This window comes from Lissotriton helveticus, chromosome 2_2 (genome assembly GCF_964261635.1).
Source record: "Lissotriton helveticus chromosome 2_2, aLisHel1.1, whole genome shotgun sequence".
Lineage (NCBI taxonomy): Eukaryota > Metazoa > Chordata > Amphibia > Caudata > Salamandridae > Lissotriton > Lissotriton helveticus.
This window is the reverse complement of record NC_136060.1, coordinates 28,666,260-28,679,077: the sequence shown is the minus strand read 5'-3', so window position 1 is coordinate 28,679,077 and position 12,818 is coordinate 28,666,260. Positions and strand designations below refer to the sequence as shown.

Here is a 12,818-nt window from a genome sequence, read left to right as displayed (position 1 = left end):
ACAAACACAAGGTGTTGATACAAACAGACAACACCACTGCGATGTTCTACATCAACAAGCAGGGGGGCACACAGTCAGCCCCGCTTTCAACGCTGGCGCAGGAGATATGGAGATGGGCCATCCCTCTCAAGATAGACCTGCTAGCCATACACCTACCAGGGAAGGACAACATACAAGCCGATTGGCTCAGCAGGCAGACATCTGCATCCCACGAGTGGGAGCTCAATGCTCAGGAGACAAGGTACCTGTTCGACAGATGGGGGAACACCATCGGTGGACCTGTTTACCACACGCCAGAATGCAAAATGCCAAAACTTCGCATCCAGGCAGCCCGAGGAGGGGTCACTGGGGAATGCCCTATGGATAGATTGGTCAAGGACATTTGCTTACGCCTTTCCACCGATACCACTGATGCACAGAGTGCTGAGCAAGTGCAGAGCGAGCAACATGACACTGATACTGGTCGCACCACAGTGGGCGAGGCAGACATGGTACTCGCAGATCATGGAGATGACACAGGGTGCACCCCACAGATTCAGCAGGAGGAAAGACCTACTCTCCATGCAGAACGGGGAGGTACTACATCCAGAGTCAGAGAGCATGAGCCTAGTAGCGTGGCTCCTGAGGACATAGAGTTCGCACATTTGAGACTGCCAGAAAGCACCCTGAGGGTCCTTCGGGAGGCACGAAGGCCCAGCACTCGGAAGTGCTACGTTGCGAAATGGAAAAGATTCACAATATGGTGCAGACAAGAAAGACTTCACAATAAAATGAAGAGGGACTCCACAGTGCTAAGGTACCTGACGCACTTGCTGGAGAAGAACCTTAGCTCATCCTCTTTAAGAGTTCACTTGGCAGCGATAGTCGCCTACACAAGGGGAGAAACATGCAGGAGTTTCTTCACATCACAGGTGGTGAAGAGATTCCTAGAAGGAGCGAAAAGGATCGCACCACCCAAGCGGGTGCCGCCACCTGCACGGAACTTGAACACAGTCCTAACGGAACTCATGAAAGAGCCCTTTGAACCACTTCACAAGGCCTCCCTAAAGATGCTAACTATGAAAACAGCCTTCCTGGTTGCAATAACGTCCTTACGCAGAGTAAGCGAGCTTCAAGCGCTGACGCTACAAGAACCCTACATACAAATACACAATGATAGGGTTGTGATGAGGACTGACCCACACTTCATGCCGAAGGTGGTATCCAAATTTCACATGAACCAGTCTATACAGATACCGAGTTTTTTCCAAAAACCAACAACTAGGGCAGAGCGAGCTCTGCACACCCTGGACGCCAGAAGGGCAGTCATGCACTACATTGAAAGGACAAAGGGACACAGGAAAACAAAACAGTTCTTTGTGTCATTCGCAAACAGCTTCATGGGGAAAGCAGTAACCAAAAAGACCATTGCACGATGGATCGCACAGACAATTCAACTCTGCCACAAGCGTGCAGGACAAGAGCTGGCAGAGGGGACACGTGCCCACTCCACTAGGAAGAAGGGCGCTACAATAGCCTTCCTGGCTAACACACCCATAGAGGACATATGCCTGGCGGCAACATGGGCTTCGGTGCACACGTTCACGAAGCACTACTGTGTGGATATACAAATGAACAAGGAAGCTCAAGTTGGACAGAAGGTGCTACAGCACATATTCAACACCCAACGCTCATCTTCCACCCAGCCGCCACAGAGATGAGAAACCGCTACAAAATCTATGCACAGCATAGTGAATCCAGAAAGATTCACGCTGCAAAACGAATGTTTTCTTACCTGTCGGTGTAGTTTTGCAGCTTGAAGATCTTTCTGGATTCACTAGCGAACCCACCCACCTCCGCCAGAAAGATGAGGCTGGAGAGAGAAGAGGTGGTTAACAAAAAAGAAAGGATTTTTAAAAGTACAAAGCGGTAAAATATCAACTGAATAGAACATTGCCATTCGGAAACGAAAGAAACACGGAAAAAAAGAACCCGAAGATGGCGCCCAAGAGTGGGAGCTTCCGCAGGAAGCATGCCGACGTCACCGGAAATACACCCAAGGGGGTGTGACGCTGACGCCCACCTGGTCTACGGAAAAAAAAAGAAAAGACTACGAATCCGGACCCAACCACAAGACCGCGGAATAATGCACAGCATAGTGAATCCAGAAAGATCTTCAAGCTGCAAAACTACACCGACAGGTAAGAAAACTATTTGTTATCTGTAAAGACCACCTGTAGAGCAGCCCTGAGTGTGCCCGGGCATGCATTGATCACATTGTGTTGGATTTTGACTATGGGCCATATGTATCATAGTTCCGTTTTGCGAATTCTAAATAGCGATTTTTAAGGAATCGCTATTTAGAAATCGCAAAATGGTATGTATGTAGGAAATCGCTTCTTTTTAGCGATTCCTTAACATTCCTAAATTGCGATTAGCAAATTGCTAATCGCAAATTTCCCATTAATTTCTATGGGCCAGGAGGCCCATAGGAATGAAGGTGAAATTTGCGATCAGCAATTTGCTAATCGCAATTTAGGAATATTTTCAAAGGCGCAGGGGTGTCTCAAGAACACCCTGCTGCACCCCTGAAAATGACATGTGGGGGCATATGGCGCACATACATGCCCTAAGGGCATGTATGAGCGTCATATACATGCCCTAAGGGCATGTATGAGCGTCATGTGGCACCTTGGGATTAAATTTTTTTTTTTTTTTTAAAGAATTCGCAACTTACCACCAACTAGAAGTTGGTGGTAATTTGCGAATCCTTATGGGCATTTTTGAATTATTTTTTCTTTGATACATTGCATTTAAGGAATCGCAAAATGTGCGATTCCTTAAGTGCAATCGCAAAATAAGGAATAGCAAATTTTGCGATTCCTTATTTTGCAGCCAAAATGTTTCATACATACCATTTAGCAAATTAGCATTCGCAAAGGCCGAAATTCTGCGAACTTCGGCCTTTGTGAATGCAAATTTGCTTGATACATATGGCCCTAAGTCTTTTTATCATTCAATGTCCATACCTGTGATGTTGAACTCTAGTCGGATCAGTGAATGCTAGTCGTGTGGGGGAGATTAAAGACTTTTCTATACACCATCATGTGTAGGCCTTCCAATTTATTGGTCAGCAAACCAGGGAAGGCTAGATGGCCATAACTGAGTGTAGACGTTAACTTGGCTTGCATTACTCGTCGGATCCCCTCCGTTGAGTGACTAACAAGCTTGTGGTGTAATTTACACAAGCCGTATGTTAGCTTAGCTGCTTTTGCCTCTAGTGCTTTAACCTGCAGTACCGGTCTGCAGGTATCTATAAATTGTACTCCCAGGTAGGTGTACTTGTTGGTCGTAGTTATCCTAAGAGGACCCAGCTGCCATGCCACTGTTAGTTTTTTCGACTTGCGACCAAAAATCAGCACTTTTGTCTTAGATGCATTAGCTGTGATCTTGTTTTCCATGTTGTAATTATGTAGCATCTCTAATGCCCTTTTCATTCCAATTCTAATGTGATCCAACAAGACGAGATCGTCCACATACTGCATAGTTGGCAGTCTGAGGTGGCCCAATTTTGGAGGAAAGATGTTAGTTTTTAACAGTGCTTCTTCTAGGTCTGCGGTGTAGAAGTTAAACAGGGTGGGGGCGATCACGCAGCCCTGTTTTAGCCCCCTGTTCGTGAAGATCTTGGCAGTAGCACATGTGCTAGTGAGCTTAACTCTCACCCATGTGCCAGCGTAGAGTGGTAAGATGGCCGCAAGGAGTTTACTTGGTGTACTAATGGGGCTCTCACTGATTTCCACCGCATAGTGATGGCACGTTTGGCAATCAGTACCGCCAAGTCAATAAAATGGGTTTGCACCTTCTGTGATTTCGGGCAGCGTCGCAGGTCAAGCACGCAGCCATCTACTGTCTGCTCTATAGGTACACCGGTTGTGGTTTTTAGACTCCGGATCTCCTCTGCCCAGAATTCAGCCAGTTTTGGGCATGCCCATACCATATGTAGAATGGCGGTGTTTTCTAGCATGTATCTAGGCAGTAGTGTTCAGCGTCCGGAAACATAAGATGTAATCGGTGTGGGGTGAGGTACGCCCTATGTAATATCATAGATTATATGAATTTAAACTTGCCACTGTGAGACACTTTTTTGGGGTACTCCAGCAATGTGACCCACTCCCTGTTTGTTAGATCCCTCCCTAGATCCTCGGACCACTTATTACGGAGGACAGTGAGGGATATCCCAGCTTGTGCCCTGATGGCACAATATAACCATCTCGTGAGATGACGTCCCGTACCCATTAAATAAAGTGCCTGCTTGAGCTCGTGTGCTTGGGGCTCTTCTCTGGTTGGGGCCCAGTGCTTCTTTACATAATCATGGAACGCTGCGTGTGATAGCCCGGAACCCCATTTTCCCTAGTGAAATTCTCATGATCCATGAGGGTACCGTTATTGAAGAGCGCTCCTACCGTATTAACCCCCTCCTCAGCCCAACAGCATATATTACGTGTGCTAATCAAGCCCTTGAATGTGGGGATACCCAACAGTGGAATATTATTAGCGTACGGTATATTCCTGTGCTTGTATTGTAGCCTTATGCCAATACAGAAGTGCAGTGCGTAACAGTGTCGGTGCGCTCTGTGGGATTTTTGTGCGGGGCAGTATCAAAGTGTGGAGAACTCCACGATTAATGTCATGGGCTGAATACCCTCCCTCTCTCTATTCGTTCCATTCCTATCTTTTCACACTTTCGTAAAGCTCTCAAAACTTACTTTTTTCTTCAGGCTTTCCCTGGCTAAATCCCTTGGACCCCTGGCAGATACGGTTGTGTTCCTCAGCGCCAGGAAGCCGCTTGGCCGCAGTGCGCTCTAGAAGTTCTTTTTTCATTTCATTTCATCTCACGTAAATTGCGTCATGCCAACCAATAAGCCAACCACTGTAGCTGGCTCACATAGCAATAGGCACACAATTGATGGATGGAATGCAGAACAAATCAAAACATTCAACCCCAGTCAAGAGATCTGGGTTAAATACATCATTCTTTTGCTCATCATGCCACCCCAGTTTAGATCTGGCTATATGCAAATCAGTCTTGACCCTGTGCCTCATGGGAACAGTCCAGCTCGAACTGCTAAGTCCGGTCTTCCCTGGACTGGAAACAAGCATCCTAGGACCGGTTGCGGGGTTTCACCCCTCTTCAGCCATGGTAGCTTGATTCCAGTGGCACGGTGAGCCCAGGACCCACGTCTGGGCATAACTGGCGCACTTAGGGTGAGAATGCAAAAGACACACAATTGATGAACGGAATGCAGAACAAATCAAAACATTCACCCCCAGTCAAGAGATCTGGCAATATGCAAATCAGTCTTGACCTTGTGCCTTATGGGAACAGTCCAGCCCGAACTGCCAAGCCAGGTTTTTCCTGGACCGGAAACAAGCATCCTAGGACTGGTTTCGGGGTTTCACCCCTCTTCAGCCAGGGTAGCTTGATTCCAGTAGTCGTCATATGCCCAGATGCACTCCTCACAGTAGTCGTCATATGCCCAGAAGCACTCCTCATAGTAGTAGTCATATGCCCAGACACACTCCTCACAGTAGTCGTCATATTCCCGGACGCACTCCTCGCAGCAGTCGTCATATGCCCGGATGTGCTCCTCACAGTAGTCGTCATATGCCCGGATGTGCTCCTCACATTAGTCGTCATATGCCCGGATGTGCTCCTCACATTAGTCATCATATGCCCGGACACGCTCCTCACAGTAGTAGTCGTATGCATCGTATGCACAGATGCACTCATCCCACGCCATAGACTGATTATTGTCAGTATGCTAGTGTTCCATTGACAGTCAATTCATCTCCCTCTCAATAAGGAAAACACATACTGTTGTAAATAAAATAGTGTTCCTTGTAGTTCCTTGTAAGTAGTTTATTCAGGTAAGATGGTAAGTTAAGAAGAAGAGGATAAAGCCCCACCAGGAGCAGCCTCCTGCCGCTCAGCCCTTCATCCAACTGACAGTCTTACACACTGAACATTCTAACAAGCTCTCACACCAAACATTCTAGGCTGAGCAGCAGGAATAAGTACAACACATACGCAATTCAAACAGTAAGCAGCCAGACACAACCTGTAGCAATGACTGCAGCCACATGCCTGGCATTGCGTCAGATGCACAGATATTCCCACCACGTGCTACATATTTCCTATCACTATTTTTTGATACAATTTGTCTTGCCACATTTTCTCAGTAGGGTTTATAATGTTTATTTGTGTGCACCTGAAACAATTTACAGGCCTGTTAATTTGTGATACCTCATGGATTGGTTAATTGCTGAAGAGGGCCAAGACATTTCGTAGTTTCACATTTGTGATTGGTAACGTTAAACCCGGGACACATTCATTCCCTCACTGAGGTTGAATGGGATCAAGTGACTTAGTTGTTAATTTTAGGTCATAGAAAAACAGGTCTGGTTTGGCTTTATTGTTGCCTGCAATGCTTGTTGGTTGCCTCTGGGTAATTAGTACAGCACTACAGCGTTCATGCCGTGCCAAGCCTCCGAGCATACGGTTTTCGCGCTAACACAACGAGAGATGTGGGGAAATTATATTTTAACAAAACGAGATGCTTTCTGGTGGGGTTGTTTTACCTCCTCGCAGGTCCTTGTTGATCGTAAAGACCACAATGATAAAACCGCTTCAAAACTGTGTTCACTATATGTACTACCCTCTACGGGCCTGTCGCCGTTTCAGAATCAGGACAGCAAATATGGAGGCAGAATGGTCCTGGCTGTAGTAAACACCAGTGTGTCTAAATGTTACATAATCTGGCTGTATGAGTCTGCGACCTGTTGCCTTTCATCTTATCGTGAATGAACATGCATGTGTGGAAAGAACTTGGAAGTGTTTAGCACTTTGCAGTTCAGGCCGTGCACGTGCTCCTGAAAGCAGCAGCTGGGGCCTGGATCTTGTTGATAAGCCGCTGTCCTTTCTTTGTATTCTTTAATTCAAGGATCAGAAGATTTTCCAGATCCCGTGGATGCATGCTGCCCGGCACGGATGGGACGTGGAGAAGGACGCCCCATTATTTCGGAACTGGGCCATTCATACAGGTACTAATAACGTTAAATGACGCTTCCTTCACATCAAATAGTATTTTGTGATGTATTTGGTGAAAGAGTTCTCGATTTCCTTTTGATGCTTTAGGGAAGTATCAGCCCGGGGTAGATAAAGCAGACCCCAAGACATGGAAAGCAAACTTTCGATGCGCAATGAACTCTTTGCCGGACATAGAGGAGGTGAAAGACAAAAGTATCAAGAAAGGAAACAATGCTTACAGGGTGTACCGGATGCTTCCGCCGTCCGAAAGGCCGTTTAAGAAAGGTAAAAAAATGGATCTGTTCATTGCAACATTTCTGTAGAATTTCACGCTACTTAACATATTCAGGTGTCCTAGAGAAGAGGAGAAAAACAGGCTTTGTTTTAAAATGATTTGTGGACAATCATACAAGGGTTTTCATGATTAGCCTTTCTGTAAGGCTCTGGTCCTGCTCTTTTTTGCATTTCAGTTTTTGTTGCCCCCACGTAAACCCGAGAGGACACACCCTGCCTGGTGGGATTTTCATATGTTTGACTGTGTTGGTATGTCTTCCACGAGATTATCTTGGCATGTGTTTTTTCATTTGGCATGCCTTCTTTTTATATTGGTTTCATTTAAAAAGAGTGTTTTTGTGTGACAGCACTATGGGGTTGTTGGCTCCTCTTACGGCACCAGCACAGCCTCCTCCTCATGGCGGCTGGCTGAGACTTACAGGGATCACACACAGGAATAATTCAGAGTGTTGCTTCTAAGAATACTCGGGAATGTGAAAAAGTGAGCCGGTAGATAAGGATTTCTGCTACAGCCCTGCAGCATTATACTGGTATGGTATTGTACGACTAAATGATAAGTCAGCCCTAGATTGAATGATCATTTTGGGTGGTTGGTCTGTGCTTTCTATTTAGTGCATTCCACGTGGAACATGAGAATGATTGTCAATGTGTATTTGTTCTCAACATGAACACTCCTTGATGAACCGGGAATAAAGGAGAGAGAGCCCTGCACTGTGAGCTCACTCCCAGGAATGCAAGTGCAGCCAAAGCCTGAAATGCATAGGTCACACAGCCCACTTAGAGCCTCTGTTCTCAAACTCCTGGTTGTAGTTTTGCAATGATAGCAGATTTTTTAATAATACAACCATCATACAGGTCCTTTGACAAAAGTGTCTACCATGCAATACTCTGCTGTGTACTATGCAGTTTAACTTCACTACTTATGCTGCCAACTTCATCTGTTGACTTATTTTCTTTTATATGGCACGTCTTAACTCCGCTAATGCTGTCTATTCAGCGAAGAAGCCCTATTCCCAACTTACATATTTTGTAGCCCAAGATATGCTCCATTATATAATGTTCGTTCTAGGACTGCTGGGTGCAACTCACACAGTCACACAACTATTACCAAACACTTACCTTAACCAAAAGCCAGACCTGTCGCTTTTGCCAGTGTTCATTAACGTGCTCATTCAGAGAACAATTGATAATGCTACGATGGTTGCAATTTGTGACACATGGGGTTTGCACCTTTGTAAAAAACAAGTGCAAAATGGACAACGTTTCCCTCCCATTATGCCTCATTATTAGTAGAAAACATTAATGTTGGTGCAAAACATTTGGCAGCAATCTGCTATAGTTGTACTGATAACACCACTTTTGTGCTGTTTTATATCATCATTTGTAGAGGCTGCCGATCGTTAAGAAAAAACTTGTTGTAGTGAAAAACAAAACAACACATTCTCTCTCTATAAGATGCCTCTATGAGATAAAGAATTTAACGTGTGATGATTCAGTGTACTTTTGAAATGTAAACTAGTGTCCCATTCATTGCAGTAGAAGCACTCCATGATGCACCAAATAGACAACTTACACGAAGTGAGAGGGAAATAGTGTTCTGGGTGACTCCAAATCCCATTCTATGCCTGTTTTGAATAATTTATAACAATAAGTGCTGCAGACAACTGCGCTCCGAGGCCAGACCTAAAAATATGCAGGTCGTGTTTGGTGCTGCCCCACATTACAAGGGCCGAAAGAAGGGTCACAGATAATGGTCGTTTTCTGCCATTATGGCAAGCTGGAAGTCAAAACTCAGCAGCACTTAAATGCATACAAATCAAAGCACCGTCATTCCTTACAAATATAAAGTGACATCACTAGAAAACAGTTTCAGAGTTACTGACTCCCTCAGTATCCCAAGTGAAATCATTGCAATGGAGATTTTCAATGTAGCAAAGGTTTGCAGATTAAATCTACTGCATCATCATTTAGCATTGTAATACAGGCTGTAGGTGGACTGCCTATCCCTGCGTTGATGATGTTTCAATTTGCTTTGGGACGAAAGTGAATTAATGAAAAATGACATATTTGCTAATATGGAAAAATGTTTTGGCATATGATGGAAAATAATCCTTTTTTTCTCATTATAGCCAAGAAACTAAAGATGGAGGGGAAGGAGGTGAAGGCGGAGGAAAAAGTGGAACCAGTAGTCCATATTAAGGTAAGCAAGGGCCATTTAAAATAAACATCAATAAGTAAGCAGATGGAATTGGGTACAGACAGCACACGCTTGACCTTCAGTAACCTCATCCATTCCTACTTACAGCAGACCTATAGGAAGTTTTACTTTTCAAGCTCTCTGATTATCTGTTACTTTCCCTCTCTCCGATAGATGTAGATCAAATGCGTATGAAGAGAGGAATTGGGGGGAAACAAGAATGTAGAAAGCTTAATTTTCACATCCTCAGCCATGCTTCAAACACATACAGCATACCATCTACTGCCAATCTGGCTCGCAACGGACATGGCCACCGCAGGCCACACCCTCTTTAGTTTAATTAAAGATTATTCTTTGCCAAATACATTTTTTTTTTTACCACCAAAAAGGTCATCTTTCAGTTTCCCACAGGCTATTTTTTTTTTTTTTTAAAGTGTCCACTATCACAAGGAGATTCCAGCTGGGCAGGCCTGCAGCGGAATAGGTTAAAAAGCCAAGAATCTTTGCACTGCAAAACATTTAATCACGAAAGAGAATACTTCCTTTAAGCCTCCATCGTCAGCGGGCAAAAGATGGTCCTGTGTGCTGGGCTAATCTGGCTACAAGTATGATGCATACCGTCTGCAACTTGTCAGCATCTCCGTCGTTTATCACATGTGGATGAATGTCTGTTTGGGAAAGGTCTTTGTAGTTCAGCTCTTTAGCTTGTGATCTGGCCCTTAGCAGGGGAGATTTTGAATAACCTTCCACACATGCTGAGGGTGTTTCTTTTCCAGATGTATCTTTGGAGAGACGCTCGCCTTACCATACTTGTGGAACACGTCTTCCTCAAAGCATGGTTAGATCTGCTGCGCTATATGCCATTTCTGGTAAATGTTTTAGGTGCAGTTAGGGTGATTTCAAGTCCCACACCATAGCCTGTGCTTACACACCTGTAGTGTTTTATGCGCAGTATTTGCTGTTTTTGTCATTGTTACATTGGTCCATTAAAAATGACACCCACACACGGGACTATTATGAATATGTGAACTGCTACGGTTAGGTCGAAGTTCATTGGGTCGCTGTACCAACTACGTTTTTGACCAAAGCTGCGTTCCTTCAGGTGCTAAAAATGGAAATATTTCTCGGCCTTTAAAACACACCTTAGGCAATTAGCATCTTCACAATCTGGGTCTGGTAGTCGAAGTTTTTTGGCAGCTCAATGAAAAGTATGTCTTGTGTGCTTGCTGTTATTTTCTTACACATACACGTAACACAGACACTTAAAATCAAGTTTAAATTGTGATCTGCTGTGTCAGACTATATACCATGATTGGTAATATTTAGTTAAAACACACTGATCAACAGGAAGGGGTTAGGGTAGTTAGAAATGATGTATTGGATGACTTTTTGATCATGAGTAGGTCACATGTTTTATAATATGCCCATACATTTTTTTGTGAGCGTTATGTTGTCAGATGCCCAACATGAAGCATGATTTTCTGGTGAATGGATTTTGGGCAAATGTATCGATTTAATTATATTAAACAAGTCTGCACTGAGCCAGTTGATAAAGGAAGCATCATACCACTAAAACAGTTTGTTTCGTCCCCTTTCAAAGATAATGACACATCCTCATGTCTTTTTCCACACACCCACCACCTTGACCAGGTATTATTTCATTCTCAATCAAGGGACTGTCCCTTGTATGTCCTGCAAAGAATGGCTGTCTAGTGGCGTGAGCATGCATAATAATTGAATGGATCCTTGTTAATGACTGTTCTTCCAGAAGGACATAAGACCGACGCACAGCACCACATTATAAAATACCTGGAAGTGGACAAATCCAACATCTTTTGACTGGCTCACAATCTTGCTGGCACCCTTAATCAAATCACATAAGGCAAGAAATCTGGGAAGGATATAGGCCCTAATTAAAAGCAGGTGCTAGATTTGTCGATCTACAGCTATCCGTGGCTGGGAACATCCTCACTTCCTTCACACCGACTTCTGCTGGAGGGGACAAAAGCCCTTGTCTAAAAGAAGCTGGATTCTGATTGGGGCAGGTGGGATACACAAAATAGTTATCAAAAGATTACTAAGACTGTACGATTAGGTCAGTAGAATATGCTCAAGCTTTCAGAGCAGTGACCCTCTGAAACCAGCCTTGAAAGCAATGCTACCAACGAAGTCAAGTATGTAATTTAAAACTTGTTCCATTAAGCTTACTAGACCAATGCTCTGGATATATATACTAAGTAATTAGTCTCCTACAAGGAAGATATGCTCGACTAACATACTCTATAGCCACACATAGGCCTTCAAGTCACAAAGCATGGAATTGGGCCCCCCGGTCTCTACAATGCTTTGATTCCTAACATGAGGGCAGAAGCTGTCTCCTTCACTCCCTAAAACTCTTATAGGCTGTAGTATTCAGGCTGGCATTCATCCGAAAAACTGGTGTAGCCGAGATAAGGATTGAGGAATAGCAGATAGGAGCTCAGGTTTTGCATCCAGTTGGGGTGTAACTACTCCCAATCCTTGATCTAGGCATATCCCTGCACATGGCTGTGGGCGTGTAATATTGTGTGCCCTGCACAAAATTAATAACTAAAGGTCAGATGTACAAAGCTTTTTTTGAGGTTGCAAACGGCCGATTCACAGAATCAGGCCGTTTGCGACTGCAAAAAAGCATTTGTTTTATGTACAAAGGCCCAATTTGCGATTCGGTAACCTATTACCGAATGGCAAATTGGGTTTGCGATTCAGTATTAGTAGGGCATGTTTAGGGCATCCATCCTAATACCGAATTGTAATGTATGTGTGAATTTATTTATTTTGAAGGTTTTATATAGCGCGGACAAGACCCTTGCGGGTATCAGAGCGCTTCACAAGCAGATATAGTAGACAATACTAGAATTACAAGAAATAGTAATGTTCAGAGCATATCATACAATTATTACAATTTGTACCGATGGTTCATGTGAATTTGGATAAGAGAATAGATTTCACTTCTTTTTTGAACGATATAATAGAGGGATTCAGTCTGGTTTCAGGAGGTAGAGAGTTCCAGATCCTGGGAGCAATCCCGGAGAAGGATCGGTTGTATGTTTTCTTCTTGGAGAAACGTTGTGGTTTCAGTAGACGGTTACTGGCGCTTCTGGAGGATCTGTTGTCACACGAAAGCTCCAATTTCTGTGCCAGGTAGGTCGGAGTATTGAGATGTATGGCCTTGTGCGTCATGCAGGCGAATTTTAGTTGAACTGTGGCTTCGAAGGGTAG

General features: G+C 44.2%; 1 protein-coding gene across 3 annotated transcripts in view; it reads left to right on the top strand.

Annotated features, from left to right (window-relative positions):
• IRF2 (interferon regulatory factor 2) overlaps positions 1 to 12,818 on the top strand; it is a 319,691-nt gene that overhangs the window by 133,641 nt on the left and 173,232 nt on the right. For all 3 annotated transcript variants that reach the window (XM_078678011.1, XM_078678009.1, XM_078678010.1), the window contains 3 exons: positions 6,981 to 7,080; positions 7,175 to 7,351; positions 9,490 to 9,560. In XM_078678011.1, coding sequence (XP_078534137.1) covers positions 6,981 to 7,080; positions 7,175 to 7,351; positions 9,490 to 9,560 — 348 coding nt within the window. The remainder of the gene's footprint in view (positions 1 to 6,980; positions 7,081 to 7,174; positions 7,352 to 9,489; positions 9,561 to 12,818) is intronic.